The sequence below is a fragment of the Pteropus vampyrus genome, unplaced genomic scaffold (assembly GCF_000151845.1).
Source record: "Pteropus vampyrus isolate Shadow unplaced genomic scaffold, Pvam_2.0 Scaffold233, whole genome shotgun sequence".
NCBI lineage: Eukaryota > Metazoa > Chordata > Mammalia > Chiroptera > Pteropodidae > Pteropus > Pteropus vampyrus.
Genome location: NW_011889014.1, coordinates 1196583 through 1216190, shown reverse-complemented (window position 1 = coordinate 1216190; position 19608 = coordinate 1196583). Strand labels below are relative to the sequence as shown.

The 19608-nt window shown below is 38.0% G+C and overlaps 1 protein-coding gene across 1 annotated transcript in view; it reads right to left on the bottom strand.

The window, feature by feature from the left end:
- SCAF4 (SR-related CTD associated factor 4) overlaps positions 1-19608 on the bottom strand; it is a gene marked incomplete at its 5' end in the record, with an annotated part of 36444 nt that overhangs the window by 2680 nt on the left and 14156 nt on the right. Inside the window, 7 exons of the mRNA XM_023519719.1 lie at positions 14151-14342; positions 14497-14583; positions 14671-14833; positions 16473-16630; positions 17845-18001; positions 18772-18885; positions 19312-19412. Coding sequence (XP_023375487.1) covers positions 14151-14342; positions 14497-14583; positions 14671-14833; positions 16473-16630; positions 17845-18001; positions 18772-18885; positions 19312-19412 — 972 coding nt within the window. The remainder of the gene's footprint in view (positions 1-14150; positions 14343-14496; positions 14584-14670; positions 14834-16472; positions 16631-17844; positions 18002-18771; positions 18886-19311; positions 19413-19608) is intronic.

The window sequence follows — 19608 nt, the reverse complement described above, 5'->3', positions numbered from 1 at the left end:
ATGTACGCGTCCCAGGTCGTAACTCTTTCAACATGAACACTCACAAGCTCTGGTTTTTACTTAAACCAAATACCGTCTTTAAATGCTTAAAGAGAAGTATGTTTGGTGAAATACAGTCTAACATAGGAGTGACCTTGGACTTGTGCCTCAAATAGGGATGATAATACCTGCCTCTTGAGATTAAATGGCATAAAATACAGAAGAACTCAGAGCCTGGGACACACTCAAGTGCTGAAATCATTATTCCACATATCTATGTTGACAGATAATAAATATCCTAGCACTAAATATCTGACTCTGCAAAAACAAACACAACATTTTTCATTTCCAATCATTAAGATGATATTAGCGACCCGACCCTCTCCTGGTCCCCCGATATGCACCACACTTTACAGTCAAGCACTTTGGTAGCCGGGAGAATGTGAATAAGCTGAGCCTCCATGTCAGGTCTAAAGGTGAGAAATGCTCATTCCCACAATGAGAAGGTAGAAAATGTGAAATGGTGATTGAGGCAAAGACCCCGCCTCTCCACAGACTCTAGGAAAATCCCAGACCATGAATACAGAGCATCACCGCCTATACCGTATCGGATTGAAATAAAATTCAGGACATTCTTCATATCATCTAGTGAACATTTATTAAGTATACACCGCAGCGGGACAACAAAAGCATCTAAGGTAAATACTTGCTCTCACTTTTTAAAGGAATTGCACAGTCCCAACATTTGTAGGATTTAACTCAAAACAAGCAACATAAGGTACATGCACCTAAGTACAGCCTCTTTTAAGAGGTATCACACATAGAAGTACTTACACAAAACAAACTTTACCTTCCCACCAGCTTTTATTCAAGGACGAAAAAGACCAATGTTTACTGTTACAGAGGTCAGTGTGGCACATTCGGGCATCTATCTATATAGGATTGAAGGGACAATGGCAAATATTTAAATAACACTAGAAAAATGGGAAAAGAGTTCAAAGCACTCTATAACAATAGAGTTAAGTTCAGATGAGTCTTTAAGAGGAAAGAGTGACTCTCGCAGGGAAATGGGAAAAGTCCTATTCCTGACTTCTGCAAGATGGTCGGCTTCCTCAACCACAAACCTGACAGTGGCCAAAGGGTGCAAGGTCACCTCGCTCTTGTAAAGAAGAGAAAATGGGCAATGGTTCTTTTGAAAATATATGCTCATCTCTAGGAACACATCTCTTAAGCCCTTGATGACATGGTTTGGGGTGCACATGGACTGATTTGACACGGTTGACATTTACTGTAAAACACGTTTCCTATAAAGAAAAAAGTTGCCTAATTAATCTATTCTATACATTTGTGTTTAGGATTTGCTTTACATGTTATATGCTCAAATCCCTTCCCTCAACTGTAAGTAGATTTCTTTTTAACCTTTCAAAGACCAAAAAAAATTTAGATTCCCAACAGAATACTCCCATATGCCAAATGCTGGTCTTCAGGCCACAGAAATAGTGATGTGTTTTTTTGGTTTTGTTTTTTGTTTTGCGCTCATCTATAGTTGTGAACATGTGTTCCTTTTATAATAAAAGTTATATTTTACTTAAAAATATATCAGGTGGCATAAGCCCCAGGTAGGCATGCTACCTGAATTTCACTTTATTTTCATTAGGAAAACTGACATGATGCATACACAATGGGATATGTAATGAGTTACCCAGGCCTAAAGGGCATTCAAGGCAATTATTCATTTTATCTAGAAGTATGATGTACAACACCACCGACAAGTTTTCTAGAGTTACAAATTAAAAATAAATTCATGCACACACATATTGAGCGTCTGAGCTTTACATTATTAACTCATTTACTGTGCTGGGGATATAAAGGTAAGCGGAAGATAGTACTTCCCCTTCTAACAGGACAAAGCCTAGCAGGAACAAATGTCATTTGCTGTAGGAGTAGGCACAAGCCAGTTTGGTGACGAAGGTGGAATTGCTGAAGTCGATGTGTCCAAATCTGAGTCGGTGTCCCAGGGAATGTCTGAATTGGGTGTCAAAGGAAGGGAACAATATACAAGGCCAAAATGAGTAAGGAGAAGCATTACTGGTCAAGAGCGGCAGCTTTGGAAAAGGCTCGGCAAGGCGAGGCAGCAAAGTGTGTCTTCTGAAGAAAACAGAGCAGATACTACAGAAGATGAAATTTATTGCTGAAGCACCAAGAAAGAATGTGTGTGAATACAAATTAACTGCCTATTAAAAAATATGAAGTTTATGAGGCTGAGTGGGCGGTCCAGGGTAATTCAGAGGTCTTACAGCCATGAGAAGGGACTCGGGCTTTGACCTAAAAGGAATGGGGAACTACCAAGGAATTTTTAACAGGGATGATTCCATGTTTATTTTTGAAAGACCTTTCTAGAAAGCAGTACACAGGAAAGCGTGGAGCGGATGACGCTGAAGAGCTGGTAGGCTCTTATTCCAACAATAAAGGGAACAGAGATGAGACTGAACAGAAACAGAGGTGCTAGAGATGAGGAAGAGATTTAAGACATTTAGTGGGCAGAATTTAAGAGATGGAGGAACACAGCTCTCTGCTTTGAATGACTGAGTGGATGGAGGCATCGAAGCAATGCAGGAATTGAGGGAGAAGCCATTTTTTTGGAGACACGACAAATTACACATGGCGCTACTGACAGCTGGAGGGATCTGGGTTAATCTGGTGGACACGTGCTGCAGACACTGATTACTATGTGTCTACCTAGAGCTCAGGGGAGAGGAGTCACGGTGTTACCCAGAATGTAGGCCAAACGAAAAGGGGAAGAGTTCACACCTGGGGAAATACCACGTTCGGTAGAAGACTCAATTTCAAAAAATAGCAAGATTTTAAGGCAGACCAAAAAAGCGACAGCCCAAAACATCTGTATTCAAATTCAGGAAGTAGAAGAATACACTGAAGTTTAATTCAAAATGACCAACACCTAACTGTGGGTATTTCCTATGATGTGAAAACAGTGTTTCACATCTAAAAAATAAGTCAAGACTAAAGGGAAGGTGTCATTGCCATCCACAGCAAAGACGCTGAGAATTACACGAAATAAAAAACAGATGTTAAAGGGCGAAAGCGGGGGTGGGAGAGAGGAAGGCTGATACTGTGGTTGGCGGCCAAAGGGACCTTGAAATCGCCAAGGATGTAAACAAGGACACAAAAGGTACATATAAATGGCATCTTTAAAGAAAAATAAGGACTTGGTATATGAAGGTGTATGGGGTGGGGGTGGGGGTGGGGGGAGAGGCAGAAGGGACATCCGGAATGAGGAGGAAAGGCAAGGCAGCTCTTCTCCCACGCTCCCACAGCCACTGCCTCTAGGAAGTCCTGGGCCTTTCATTACAAATGATTTCACCAAGTACGCTACTTTCTGACCCCCGTCCCGGAATAATCTTCAACCCCACTAGGGTTACTCCCAGTGCCCTTCATGTGTTTACCTTGCTCCTTACCTGCCTCCGAGTCCATGGCTCTCCCTCACCATAGCTCCTGGGAAAACCTCAACACTGGTTTCTACTTCATCTGCACGTGAACGCAGCTGGGGCTGCCCCGCCCCCAGCGGGAGGCCTGGTCCCGTTTTACATTTCTAACTACAACCACAAGTGCTTCTGTAATTGTGGCCAGCAATCTTAACTTTCCTAGTAAATTCATATTCTCATATTCTCAGAGATCTATTTCACATGTTCGTACTTCTCCTTAATCCTGTCTACTTAGCTGTTTTATGAAAATTTCAGAGATAAAATTCACACAGCCTACAATTCACCCACTGAGAGAGTACAATTCAATGGTTTTTAGTCTATTCGAAGTTGGGCAACCGTCACGATCAACTTCAGAACGTTTTCATTACCCCAACAGAAATGAAATTTCTATTTTATGTCTCATTGGACCTGACTCTCCTGGACATTTCATATGACTGGAATCAGTTATGTGATCCTCTGTGACGGGCTTCTTTTACTCAGCATATCTTTTCAAGGTTCACCCATGTTGTAGCACGTCTTAGTACAGGCACACCTTGTTTTATTGAACTTCCTTTTACTGTGTTTTGAAGATACCGCTTTAAAAAAAAAAAAAAACAAATTGAAGGTTCGTGGCAACCTTGTGATCAAGTCTCTCGTTGTCATTTGCTCCATCTATGTCTGTGTGTCACACTTTGGTAATCCTTGGAGTATTCCAAACATACTGTTATGGTGATATGTGATCTCTGATACTGCTGTTGTAATGGCTTTGGGGTGCCACGAACTGTGCCCATATAAGATGGTGAACATAACACATAAAGGCTGTTCCGACTGTTCCACCAACCTGCAGTTCCCATCTCTCCCCTCTCCTTGGGCCTCCCTATTCACTGCGACACAACAAGGAAATTCAGCCAATTAATAACCCTACAATGGCTTCTAAGTATTCGAGTGAGTTACATCTCTCTCAATTTAAATCAAAAGCTAGAAATGATTCAGCTTAGTGAGGAAGGCACGTCAAAAGCTGAAGCAGTCCAAAAGCTAGGCCTCTTGCACCAAATAGCCAAGTTGTAAATGGAAAAGAAAAGTTCTTGAAGGACATTGAAAGATCGACTCCTGTGAACACACAAGTAAGAATCTGAAACAGCCTTATCGCTAATAAGGAGAAAGGTTTACTGGTCTGGATAGATAGAACCACCGGTCACAACATTCCCTGGAGCTAAAGCTTAATCTGGAGCAAGGCCCTAACTCTCTTCAATTCTATGAAGGCTGAGAGGAGAGGAAGCGGCAGAAGAGTGTGGAACTGCTTAGTAGACTATGGTTCATGAGGCTTAACCAGCCCTCTTCCTCATGTAAACATGCAAGGTGAAGCAGCAAGTTATCCAGAGGAATTAGATAAGATAATCAGTAAAAGTGGCTACACTAAACAATAGATTTTCAATGTAGACAAAAAACATTCTTATATTGAAAGATGTCATCTAGGACTTTCATAGTGAGAGAGGTCAATGCCTGGCTTTACAAGCATCAAAAGACATAATGACTCTCGTTAAGGGCTAATGCAGCTGGTGACTGTAAGGTGAAGCTGATATTTACCATTCCAAAAATCCTAAGGCCCTTAAGAATTATGGGAACTCTGCTTTGCCTGAACTCCATAAATAGGACAAAGCCTGGATGACAACACATCTGTTTACAGCATGGTTTACTGAATATTTTAAGCCCACTGTTGAAACCATACTTCTCAGAAAAAAAAGATTCAAAATATCATTGCTCACTGACAATGCACCTGGTCGGTCACCCAAGACCTTGGATGGAGATCGACAATGAAATTTATGTTGTTTTTGTGGCTGCTCACGCAACATCCGTTCTGCAGCTCTTGGGTCAAGAAGTAATTTTAACTTTCAGGTCTTACTTAAGAAATACATTTGGTAAAGCTATAGCTGCCATAGTGATTCTTCTGATGAATCTGGGCAAAGTAAATTAAAAACCTTTTAGAAAGCATTCACCATTCTAGATGCCATTAAGAACATTCGTGAGTCATGGGAAGAGGTCGAAATATCAACACTAACGGAAGTTTGGAAGAAGCTGACGTCAACCATTATAGATGACTTGGGGCTGGGGTTCAAGATGTCAGTGGAGGAACTAGCTGTCAATGTGGCAGAAACAGCAAGAGATCTAGTAGTGGAGCCTTGCTCCTTATGGATGAGCAAAGTGGTTTCTTGAGATAAAATCTACCCTGGGTAAAGAGGCTGAGGAGACTGTTGAAATGACAACAAAACCTTGGAATATCACGAACTCTGGTGACAAAGCAGAGGCAGTGTTTGAGAAGACTGAGTCCAATTTTGAAAGACGTTCTACTGTGGGTAATATGCTATCAAATAGCATCGCATGCTACAGAGCAATCATTCACAGAAGGAAGAGTCAACTGATATGGCAAAATTAACTATCGTTTTAAGAAAATTGCCACCGCCACGCCAACTTCCAGCAACCACCACCCTGGTCAGCGAGCAGTTCTCACCGTTGAGGCAAGCCCGTCCACCAGCAAAGAGATTACCACTCGCTGAAGGCTCAGATGAGGGTTAGCATTTCTTAGGAATAAAGCGGTTTTTAGTTTAGGTATATACATTGTTTTGTTAAGACATAATGCTGTTGCACTTAATAGACTACAATATAGTGTAAACAGAACTTTCATATGCATTAGGAAACCAAAAAATTCATGACTCACTTTGTTGTGGTATTTGCTTCACTGCAATGGTCTGGAACCAAACTCGCTCTCTCTCTGAGGTATGCCTGTACGTCATTTCTTTTTATTATCAGGTAGTATATTACATTTTATGGATATATCGCATTTCATTTATCCTAGTTATCATTAAAAAAAATAAAGGCCTGTAGAAGAAACTAATTTCCACTTACCTATCACCAAACCCACCAATTTACTTGTACTTGTGTCCATATTACTACTTCCATTTGTGAACATGTTCCAAAGGCTAAGCCCTTTATTCAAACCCTGCAGCAAATCTCTTACCTACATAAGGCTATCGACCTAGCAAATATCTTCTTTCTTGCACCAAAATTTTTCCCTCTTCTGGATTTTCCAATAACGAAGATACTGCAGTTTCACCCATCTTTTAGAAATAAAAAAAACGTCCTCACTCTGCATCTTTCGGCTATCACCTCATTTTACTGTTTCCCTATTAACAAACCTCAGAGATGTCCAAAATCACCGCATCCATTTCTTCTCTCATTCTCTCCTGACCCTACGTAATTGGGCTTTTGGACCCACCAGGCTAATAAAATCACATTTCTTAAGGCCATCCAGAAGGCTTCATTTCACTAAATCCAGTTGGCAAGTGTCAGCACTCTTCCTTGGCCCTTCGATGGCATCCGACTGCTGATCTCCTCCCTCTTAGAAACCCTCCATTTGGCTTCTAAGACACTTCCCACTACTTCTGTCTCCTGGCCTACTGGCTGCGGCTTCTCAGGATCCTCTGCTGGCTTTAATAGTATAGGACAGTGATTTAAAAGCGCAGGAGTAAGGCTACCTCAAATCCTTGTTCTGCCACTTGTAGCTGTGACCTCGGGCAGGTCACTTCATCTTTTCATGCTTCGTTTTTCCCATCTACAAAATGAGGATAGCTGTACCTACCCCATAGGGCTTTAATGCTTAAACGATTGATCTATACAAACTCCATACATAGGAAACTATGTATGCCTTAGTTCCCAGTACATTTTCAACCACTAAATGGACCTATTCCTGGGCTCATCGCTCTCACTACTTCCATATTTACATTCCCTCCTAAGGTAATCCCACAGGCTCCAGCAACTTCGTTGATGACATCAGAACTTACATCTCCAGACTTTACCAGTTGTTTACCTAACACGTGCACCTGAATATTAAAGTTAAAACAGCCAACATTTTAACTTGATATCCTCCCTGCAAACCCACTCCTCTTGGATATTTGCCCATCTCAGGAATGGCAATTACATTCTACCAACTGAGCAGGTGAAAAACTTAGTCATTTTTGACTCTTCGCACCCCGTATTTGTTATAAGGCAATGTGAAGGTTCTATCCTCAAAATAAATTCAGAATCCATCACTCATTACTTGAGCTGCACCACCCAACACAAACTGTTAGCTTTCATCTCCTTTACTGCAATGGCACCCAAAGTAGTCTCTTTCCCACTCCCACCAGCTCCTACAGTCTGTTTTTCATGTAACAGCCTTAGTAATCCTTTAAAAAATGTAAATCGGGTTCTAACACTCTGTTCAAAACCCTACACCATCTCCCATTGCACCCACAACCTGGCCCTTCACCATCTTCTCTAAACGCAACTCCTGCCTCTCTCTTCCCTTACTCACCATGCTCCAGCCACACTAGCCCACTGTGGTCCCTCAAGCAAGCCAAGTTCATTCTTAACCCGGGTCCCTTTTGTTCATTTCTTGACCTGAAATGTCTTTCCTCGATTATTTCTCTATGCATTACCTTCCTTACCCTCCCTGGACATCCTATTGAAAATAGCACATCCCATGTCACAATCCTCCAATCCCTTAACTGTTCTCTGCTTTACTCCCTTCATAAAAATAGCTCCATGCGAAATTATGAATTTACTTATCTAAGTCCCTACCAGAACATACATTCCAGGAAGTCAGGCCTTGTCTTGTTCATTCAGGTATCTCTAGTTCCCAGAATGCCTGGCACACAGTAGGTAGTAAATAAACACATGTTGAACATATGAATGAATGGTGGTGGGAGAGGTGATGACCAAACTCATTGAGGAAAAGATGCCTCTCAGGGGGGGCAAGAGCAGAGGCTATGAGGTCCAGGCCTCTTCCCCAAGGTGGTGAGTCTCTTTCCATTGTAAACCTAACAAGACTTAAAATTTATTTTGAGAAAGGTTGCAATTTTCTTTCACAAGCTCCTTCTCTGTTCCTTGTTGCAGTTCCACCTTTTTTGATTTGATCCCAATAGAATGTCACTGTGGTACTTTGCATGAACCTAAAATTTCCCCATCTAAGGAAAACTACTCATTTTTCATCGATGAATGATCTCTAGGCGTATATACACAGTCATCAAACGTGGTTTTAAATTCCAGACCTTTCAGAAAATTGAAATTACAGTAAAATTCATACATGTATTTCTTTGGCCTAGAATCACCAATTAATAACATTTAGGGCATAATTACTTTGAAAAGATGCCCACGGTGATTCTTATAGTAGGCACTGTGTTAGCAGCTGGAGAGAATGGAAAGAGCTAGTTTTCAAAGAATGAGACAAAGCACATTTTAGATTATATTCTATATTAAGACTGCTTTAAAAATTGTGCTTAAAATGTCAGTGAGAGATTTTTAAAAGAAATTTGAGTTTTCAATTATATAATGCAAGTATACTGAGGTATGTACGTACTTCCAGCATAGGGCACATTATGTTTTGATCAAATCTAATACATGAGGACCAGAATTTCAAATGAAGAGAAACCAGAGACTACTATCACTTTAAAAATGATTTAGTTTGGGTTTTTTTTTTTTTTTTTTTGGCAAAATAATGTACAACAGGCTTTGTCATTTCTAGTCTGGTCATTTCTAGACTATAGTCCATTCATAGCTGGTTTTTAGAATTTCGGTTTGTATACTAATTGCTATTTTCTATAATTGGCAAAGTGTAACAGCTATGACTTAGAGTTAAGAGATGCACTATTAGAATTGAGAAGTTTGAAATAACTTTAAAACAATTAACCTATCACTGGATGAGATTATCTTCAGGGAATTTTATTTTCACTGTTAGCTGAAAAAAACCTTACCTGACATTCTTCAGAGCAGTATCTGTCTACCAGAACCAGGCTAGAGCCGAGTTTCTGCCCCTCCCACCTTCCTTAAGCCCCGAAGATGTCTGTCATAGATTTACATTTAAGAGACTCTAGGCTGGAGCTCTGCAGCCTAGGAAATGCAGCCACGGAAGGAGACAACGTGATAAGCAGTTTTCAAGTTTCTGCACAGACCTTGCTCGTGTTTTGTTTGAAGTGCTTCACCTTCAGAGAAAATATAGTGTATTCATGCCTAAATTTGACCCAAGAAAAACATATGTTGTGGATCATTAAATGTCTGCTACACAATAATTACGTATTAAGTTGAAGGCACTGTGATGAGTATCTGGGAGCCATTTCTACTATGTAACACTACTGGAATGACATAATGCAGTATTTAGAGAACCAAATTCAAACGTTTTAAAGCTTTCAAAAGAAGAACATTTTTATAGGATAAACAGTGAATAGGCTTCTTTAGGTACCAATTCGAACACCTGGCAGGTCCCTCTAGCTTATAACCAAACACAGCAAAGTTCAAAATAAGAAAAAAATTAAAATACAAAAATTATAATAAAAATTAGATGTTATCATTAAAAAACTCCAAGAATTTCTTCAGGTTTCCTTTGAATGTTATTCAGGCTAGTAGATTGGTGCTCTAATGTTCTAATTTAGATGTTAAAAATTACCGACTATTAAAAAAATGAAAATTCTGGGCAGAAAAATCCAAAGCTAAGTAAAATCACCACAAATCAAATTATCAATTTTAAACTACAGAAGCTGATGGTAAAATCATTCATCTTCTAGGCAGTTTTAAGGACCATTAAACTATTGCATATAAGCAAACACACCTGTTTAAGTATAAGAATTCACAAACCAATTCTGTCCACGTAATTTCTTAACGTGTCCACATTTGGGAACATCAACATTTTCAAATGCCTACTCAGGCCATGCTGGAAAGTATGAAAGTCAAGTCTGAAGTACATCTAGCAAGTCAAGCTACAGGCCACCAACTTGTGTCTTTTGCTTTAAATCTTTGGTAACCAAAATAATAAGTATGAAGCAAACTTATGAATACCCAATTCTTATTTATAAAGTTCACCATCGTTTATAGCAGTGTGACAAAATTAGGGAGAGTCTTTGCATATTGATAATTAAATGTATTTGGCAAGGAAAGAGGCTTTAATTTTCCACAAAGAAATGAGTCCAACTTAGAATAATTTTTCCTCGAAGATATTTTGGTAACATATACTGGTAACACAGTAGAGATATGTAACACAAACAAACATTTTTTTTGTGTATTTTTTTTATTGTTTGGAACACCAAAGTAACCCAAATTTCACATTTACAATAAACTTTTTAATAAAAATATGCTGTACATCATATTAGATACATGTTATACAAGTTTTTGAAAAGTGAACATACACACTTATACAGTAAAGAGAATGAACTAAATTGCTATCATCTTTAATATTCCTCTCCTAAAGGATCAGCAACTGCAGACCATTACCATTAGCTTTTATAAAACCACCACTGTTCTACAGGCTTCATGGAATGTGAGCTACTAAAAATGTATTTCTTTAAAATCAAGTGATGATTATTATTGTACATCAAGTTTTATATTTTCAGATTATCAGTTACTAAAATAATCAGAATCTCTAAAAGATGGCGGTTTCGTTCTCTACAAATCTGGTGGTGTGGGCTACCTCGGCCCAGCCCCAGAAACAGGTAGTCACGATTCCCAAACTTAATGCCCACACTTAAGTCTGAGCATCAGAAAATTCTTTAAACCAAACCATTATTAAAGCACCACACTGCCTCTGGCCAGTATAATCAGGCCTCGCTGTAGATTTTTGGGATATGTGTTAAAATATTTGTTTGGCCTCGGCTACTTAAAAAATACTGCCACATTTAAAAAATTAAGACCCGAGGAGTCAGTTAACTCTCAATGATACAGCTGCCATTGTAAGAAAACTATTTGAGTATCATTAACGGGACGAATACTGGTATCACGTTGTGCTATTTAAATGAAATACCACTATGACCCACACATTTTCTCAGCAAGCCAAATGATGGAACTTTAATGTGTGAACTTATGATCTGGTCTAATTTACCATGAAAATTTATAAAGTAACTATGCCAAGACTGATTTTTTCCTAAAAAGTTTGTTTCCTTTGCCAAAAAAATATAATAATTTAAAGCAAAAAGCTGAAATATAGTTTCAGAACTGCTAAGTATAAATAAATATTCTTTTCTAGGTATTCTAAACATTGTCTCTGACATTCCTGGCCTGATAGACAGCTACCATTCACTGAGGGCCTACCCTGTGACAGGCCTCATGTCGGCTGTTTTATACATAAGTCCACTAAATCACCACAACACGCTGGTACATAATTTTTATTCCTTTTTTTTTTTAACAGAGGAAGAAACTGAAATTTAGTACCATACCTGGCTGACTTCTAGGCTTAAAGTTTTCTGGTATAGCACATTTCTTTTTATTATCATAAAAGAAAACATTAGAGCACCAAGAGGAAACTTGAAAGCATCTTAATTCTAGTATTCCATTGCTTAGTTAACAGTAGCAGTATCCCAACCTGATTCCCAATTCTAATTTAGCACAGGTTGATTACTACCTCCTTTATTAAAAGGAGAGAATTCTGATGAGTCTTCTGGATAAATCTTCCCTTTATTTGCATATACATTAAAAAGTCTCATTTCTTCAAACAGTCAAAATTCATGAATAGTCTTTTCAAGATTTCTAACTGAAGGAACATAGAAGGCTTTCATTCTCATGATTAGAACTGCATTTTGGCTAAAAGTGCTTATTTGAACAAGTTTTCATTTTTTTTTGTTATGTCAAATTTTAACCTTTCTAGATTTGGAACAGCCTTCAATATCTAAATTTTGTTTTAAAAGTTAAAGATCATCAGAAGTGAGTGTAAAGAGCCCTGCGCTGAAAACCAGCCATCCTTCCACTTAACTCATGTAAAGACTGTCCCTCTCTCAGGAAGCTTCCGTTCTAGTGGGGAGGTAAAGGTGGGGAGGAGGGACGGACAGTCACACAGGTATGCCAGGTAACATTAAATACTAAGAAATTTATTTTCTAGCAGTGCTTAGCTTACCAAGTTGATTTTTAAAGCTCACCAATTTTTGATCTGTTTTGTTTCACGTGTTGGATGAAGTTTAAATTGTACATTTCAGTAGTGATAAGAAACAAAGGGCTGAGTCTTCAAGACCTAAATGTTAAATCAGAGGCAGGCTACTTATTCTCCAAGGTTGTTTGAAAGTAGTGGTTATTAAACTCTTGAAGATAATGAAACCTTCTTACTTATTCAATGAATTTACTAAGCCCAGAAAAGCAGCACGAATGCATACAATTTTGTAAACAGTCTCAGGTGGCCTACTATTCATGGATGCTAGACTGGAAAACTGTACTTCAAAGAGAATTCATAATCAGGGATGTGGGGTAAAGGAAAAGGGTTGATCAGAAAATTCTACCCAACTCAGAATCTGAGGTTCTTGTGCAACGTCTTATTACAAATATGAAAATAAAATAAAAAATAAAACAAAACATTAACAAAACTGAGATTCAAAGGTGTTAAGGTTTCCTGGCTGCTAGTCCAATGTTCCTTCTACTATATTATCTCCAGTAGGGCACATGCCTCATAAAAGACCTCCTCATTAAACAAATCATTTCCCACCATTATGATGACGACTGCTATTTCACTTGTGACAAATTTTAACCCCAAATCTTCTTTTACCATTACCCAGTTTGTGTAATAAGGAAAATAAAAATCAAGTTTATTATCAGCCTAAACTCGGTCTTGGAAAGGGCACAAGACAGCATGCCATTTAAAAATAAATTGACTTTTATTATTATAAATGTAGTACATGCACAAAGTAAAAATTTCCAACAGTACTGAAAAGTGTAAGTGAAAAGTAAAAGTCCTCCATCACAAACCGACATCCCGCAGTCCTACATCTCAGAGGTAACCAATGTGCTCTTCACTAAAGTATCTAATTATGAAAGTAAACATGTGCGCACACATGTACCTCTGAAACACACAATAGATTCACAGGACTAGAACACTATAATACTAAGGATGAATTAACTGCCCGATAGGAGAATCAAGTGTTAATCATACTTGGTAATACCACTTCCAATACAATAATTTATTAATTTGAAAGATGGTCAATATAACAAGTATATGATATATTAATTTATAATTCAAGCAAGCAAGAGTACGGCCTCTTAAAGTTGTAAACAATCTAAATCACACTTCTTTTAATCACAGTAATGAAGTTATGGGTAGAGTATAACAGATAAACCGTAGCAGGAGAAAACTGAGGGGTCACTGGGAAAGCGTTATCTCAGGCTGTGCACCTGTCGCTCCAGTAACAAAGCCATTTTATTGCAATGTAGCAAAGATAATTTCTTTGCTAGCCCACAGAGAATGCTACCAAAGTCCAGGGGTTTTAGATAAATAAAAATTGACCCAGACAGGAAAAAAAAACTATGTTGTCAAAGAAATGTTACATCTTATAAAGCTGGGATGTCTGGGGTTATGTCATTTATGGACTTTGTACCAATTTCTTTCCACAGAGCTTAATTCACTTTTCTATACCATCACTTTTCTATACCAAATTAAGATGTGCAAACCCAAACTTTTGTTCAAGACAGACAAACATGATTTCATCATCACGGTTGTCTCTGGGGCTACTCTTGGTAAAAAACCAAAGGCACATATTTAAGAGGAAGATCTTCCTCAGAGAAAAATATTAGCCCCAGACAACATTTTTACCAAAATTAGCATTGTTTTTTTTTCTTTTTAAAAAAAAAAAACAAAAAACCTAATTTGGGCAGAGGGGAAAACACTAATGATAAAAAAAGTTAACTTACCAAGAAGTGAAACAGGCTGAGTTACAGGAGGGGTGGGTAGATTCGTGGGTGCAGCAGGTGGCACGGCAGAGCCATACATTTTCACACTGTCACCAGACTCGGCGTTTCCTCTAGCCCCAGACACCACTGTTGGAATGGGATTTCCAATAGATAAGTCTTTTGTAGTGTCTTCATTTATACCAGCGATAGTAGCTAAGGAATATAATTACATCAACATGTGAAGCTGAATAATTATCTCCCCGGTCAACAATTTTTTTGCCATACTAAAGACCTTATTACTAGTCCAGTCTCCCTCCTACTCCCGATTCCAAGAGCACAACTAAACACGAAGGAAAAACACGCTTACAGTTTGGGATGCTTATTGGTGGAGTGTGAGGAGGAGGAATGGATACTGGTGGAGTTATAGGAGGTGGGGGTCCAGGAGGAAGAAAACCTAAAGTAAGAGAAATAACGTCACCTTATGCTGTTATTTTATTGCAGCCTCTAAAAAAAGAATGTCTTCTCAAACAATTCAGTGTACCTGGTGGTAAATGCATTGGGTTGAATCCTGGACGCAAAAATGGAGGAGGAGGAGGAGGAGGAACACCAGGTCCAAAGCCGGGAGGGGGGATTCCCAGAGGCGGCGTGAAAGCAGGTGGCTGGAGAGCACCGACTACTGGAGGACCTGGCTGATGTGGTGGGACCTAGAAAGGAAAATGAAGCCACATATCTAGCTACCCTGCTACCCATATAGTGAGTAGAGACAAAGAAAACATCTTGTTGAAAAAATAGATATTTCTAAATTTGTGATTATGTGAATAAGTTAGAAAACAGGTAACAATTTGTATCTACTCCAAATGATAGAAATCAAAAGTTTTGCTCTCTACTTTATGAAAGCAAATTCACATTGTATTTCACCAGCATCTTTTAGTTCTGATAGAATACGATACATTGAAAAATGTTCCATGTTCAGGTCAGTAAGTTTGAAAATCTACCCAACAATTTTCACAGTGATTAAGATCACAAGTCCTAGGGACGAAGTACCTGAACACCCTTTTAACCAGCTTTGTGACCTTGACTAAGCAAGCTTACACTGTCTAGACCTCAGTTTATTCATCTATAAAATAAAAAAGTACCAACCTCATATGATTATGGGGATTAAAGAGTTAATACACGTTCAGTGCTAGTGCCTGGCACTTAAAGCACCAATAAATATTAGCTATTGTTTTAAAAAAAGTATAATCAATTTTGACAGATAAATCAGGTTTCTTAAATGAGTGCTGATACCACACTGAATCTTATTTAAAACCTACACTGGAAGGGCATATCCAAAAGGTCAACTAAAGAGTGACAATTGAGGGAGTTCATTTATAAAATATCACAGCTAAATATTTATCGAAGCATGTGTTTTTTTTCTCCCATTAAGAAAACCATAGGTATTGCTTCTGTGATAGCTCCTATTTATCTGAGCAGATTTAATGTGAGAAAATGAGGAAAGAAGGTATTGGAAGAAGAAAAGTCTGGTAAGAAAAAAAAAGAAAATCTAGTAGATCACACATAGAACTATGGATCAAATATTTCTAATTTTAGTGAAAAGGTTTTTCATTGGTCAGCTCTTATTATGTAACAGGAAACCTACAGAGTACTTAACATATATTATCTCATTTAATCCTCAAAACACTGACAGAGGAAGAATACTACCAGAGCCAAAGCCAGGAAAGGGAAAGTGCACATTTATACACAGGAAAATGAAGCTTAGAGGTTAGGTGACTTGCCCAAAGTCACGCTGCTGAGTATAACCAATAGAGTTGGGATTCAAACCCTGCTCTGCCAGAATCCAGATTCATTCTTCTGAAGTAATACGACAGCAGAGACTTGGTTAAATGGCACTCAATGTATTTAATAGCTCTCCATCCTCCATTTAAAAAAACTCATGCTAACACCACCCAAACTGAGGATTTAGAAACTATCTTTCCCTCAAAACTGCTACTTATTGGGTTTAAATCCAAGCTCCTTCAGAACATAAAGTCCCCGAAAAATAAAGATCTGATAAGAAAACAAGGTAAGAGTAAGCAGGATAGGAGAAACTCTAACAACAGGTTTGAGTTTCAAGTCTGAACCATTATAATGTGAGATACTTGATAATCTAGACAGATGTAAGACAATATGAATGTAAAATGTGTTAAAAAGTTTACAACATGTCTGACATACCAAAACATGACAATAATGCATATTTATGTACTCATGTCTTTGACTACGAATCCAGACACATATCTACAATCAGATTTAGAAAGGTATCTTTCAGACACTTAAAAGTTTAAATAATCCTCCAAATATTCTTACCTGTGGAGGCGGTACTGTTATAGGTGCAGGAACAGGAATAGGAGGGACAGGCACAGGTAAAGGTTTGGGTATGGGTGATACTGGTTCTGTGTGTGAGGTTTCTGCCCCTCCATTTTGAGCAACTTCATTTTCATGCTTCTTGGGAATTCCTTTCCACTCTATGAGTTAAAGAAATTTAACGATAAAAGTTTACCATTTTTAGTTTGTAACTTTAAATCTAGAAATGATTTTTTTAAATGGTGACTATGTAAAAAACATCAACGGTCTGATTATTAAATAAATGCTTATGTTAATCTTATAAATATTAATCATTTACATTAACAAATAACAGCAAAAACATGCAAAAACAAGTGCTTATTGTGTGCCATGCACAGTTCTGAGCATTCTATACATACTAAATAATTTCCTATAACCACGGTAAGTAGTTCCTATTATTATTATTATTATTCTCATTTTATAAACGAGGAAAAGAAAATTTGCCCAAGGTCACACACTTAGTAAGGGGCAGATATAGGACTGAACCCAGACACATCTGGCTAGAGTCTATGTTCTTAACCAAAACAGTTGTCTTGTTTGGACAAAAGATCCTGGAAGAGGGGAGCAGGATTCTTTTTACCCTGGACCAGAGCCTTCTGGAATGCATGGCACATAGTAGACCCTCAATATCTGTTTGCCTGAACAGACACCTAGCTCTAACTGTAAGTGAAGGCCTCATGTGCTGTGGAGGGAGGAGGTGGGGTCTAGCACTGTTTCACCTTCCTCTCAAACCATCTCTCCTTGAAGATTCCTTAGATGTTTACTCTAATTGCCATACCATCCTGTGCTCCTCCCTTGTCAAGCTATCTGTCAATCTCCAGGTCATGCCCATACACGCTGCCATTTTCCCCACTGCAATCCCACTGTCAATCTGGCATTTTTGATATTCTTGACCACAAATAACTGCACCTCCTTGTCTTACTATTTGCTCTCTACTACTTCTCTGGACATGTAAACATTTTCCAAGAAATTATTATGAAGCACTGGATTAAAACACAGTACCCACGATGATTAGTTTAAGACTCATCTCATCTGTGAGGTTTTCACAGTGAAAAATTCTACTTAAGATCTATTTAAATATCGTAATTAATAATTAACCCCATGATCAAGAATTATTCCATTTGTATCTGCATCTCTCTCACTTAATATAAATTGTATAAAAGCAAAGACCACATTTGTCTTATTCACCGGTTTCCTCAATTTCTAATAGAGAGACTAGCACACAGCAGGGTACTTGAAAAATCTCAAAAATCACTTCCTAAAGCAAAGAATAAACACGTCACACAAACTATCAAGAAATCAGATGACTTTCACAAGACATTAAATACCGTTTTACCTGGATTAAGTGTATCACTATCCAACATTCCTCCTTCACAAAAACTCTCCAGTTCTTCAGGCTTGACTTTGTCCCATGGAATATAAGTAACACCAAGTTCTACATCCCAATACTGTTTATAATCTGCCTTTATTCCTTTATTTAAGGCCCAGGCAATCTATTGCACCATAAGTTAAAATAAAAAAAAGGAAAGAGAAGAATGTCAAAACTTCTGAGAGTTTACTGTTTCCCACCATTCTAGTCACTCAGACTTGGGCGGCAAAGGAGCAATCTGGCTCAGCTATCCCTGGATCTTATTTGACACTAGGAAACTGCTTACCCTTTTATCCCACTTTGTCCTGGGAAATGTATTGGCATCACTTCCTTATCTACTTCTTCAACCACCAAACCCCCAACCCAGCCATCATAAAACTTAGAGAAAAGGAAAAAGTTTATTAGGAGAAGTACAAACTTCCCTGTACAATCCAGCATACTGGAGACCACTTTCAAAAGTCTTGGGTACGTTAGGATTATTCGGCATTAGAAAAAATCCTTTTGTGGCACAATACAAGGGTAGGACAGTGTGTTATGATACTGAGAAAACAATGACTGTGGCCCTCAGAAGAATACCCACGTATTTATATATTTTTTTCTATCTTTGCTGAATAATATTTATAGTTAATTCTAAGATAACAAACTTTAAAAATAAAAATGTAAAAAATCCAAAAGTTTTGCAACAAGATAAAATATTTTATTAAATGACAACATAAAGTACCAATTAAATACTTTGATGAATTGTTCTACCTAAATGAAAAAAAAATTCTACCATGAACTTAACATTAAATTTTTTATGTTAACTTTTAGCAGATCCTCTTTTTAAAAAAGATGAAAAGCCTCAGTGTCCAAAATTAGTTTTAAAACAATGAATTATAAGGCATAAAACTGTACCTTTATGGATTTCTGGTTCACTTTATAGTTTCCTCGGCTCAGTTTCTGCAGGGCACGATATGCATCTTGCCTATGAACCATAACAATATAGGCACAACCTCTGGGAGGAATCATCTGCTCGAAAACATTGTATTATAAAATATGATAATGACAAAATCACTGAGCAACAAGATATAACACTAAGTAACCAGTTCCAACAACCCCAACTACAACCCCCGCCCCAACCAAGCTAGTGTTCCATCATCTAATATGAAAATGAATTGTAAAATGGCAATTCAAGTCTGGTCTCAACCAGACTTATTAATAAACCTATTAATAAACCAGCATTATTAATAAACCTACAGCCCCCCCAGCTTTATTATAAAAAGACTTTTCTAGAAAAAGGTTTTGAATTAAATTTGGCTATCAAAGAAATGTGGTTAAATGCAGATAATGCTAAACATGGACTTGGAACACCTAAACTCTAGTCTAAAGTCCTTAATTTTGTAAAATGACAACCACATCTGTCCACTATCATTACATAATTTAATAATCACTCACATTAATTGATTCAATTGGACCAAATTCTTCTAAGAGACTGGCAACATCCTGCTGAGTAGTCCTTTTGTCCAGCTGTCCCACCCAGAGTGTAGTACTACAAACTTAAAATAAAATCATCATGAATGTACATATTCGATAATGAACAGTACTGTACCTTACATGGAAAAACTTATTACAGAAAATATGCATGAGCTATATCATGATACCTCAAGTCTGAGCAGCAAATGCCATTTACATTTAAAAAATTCTAGAAAGCTGTGGTAGTACTTCCAGAAATGAAACCAGGATAGTGAATAC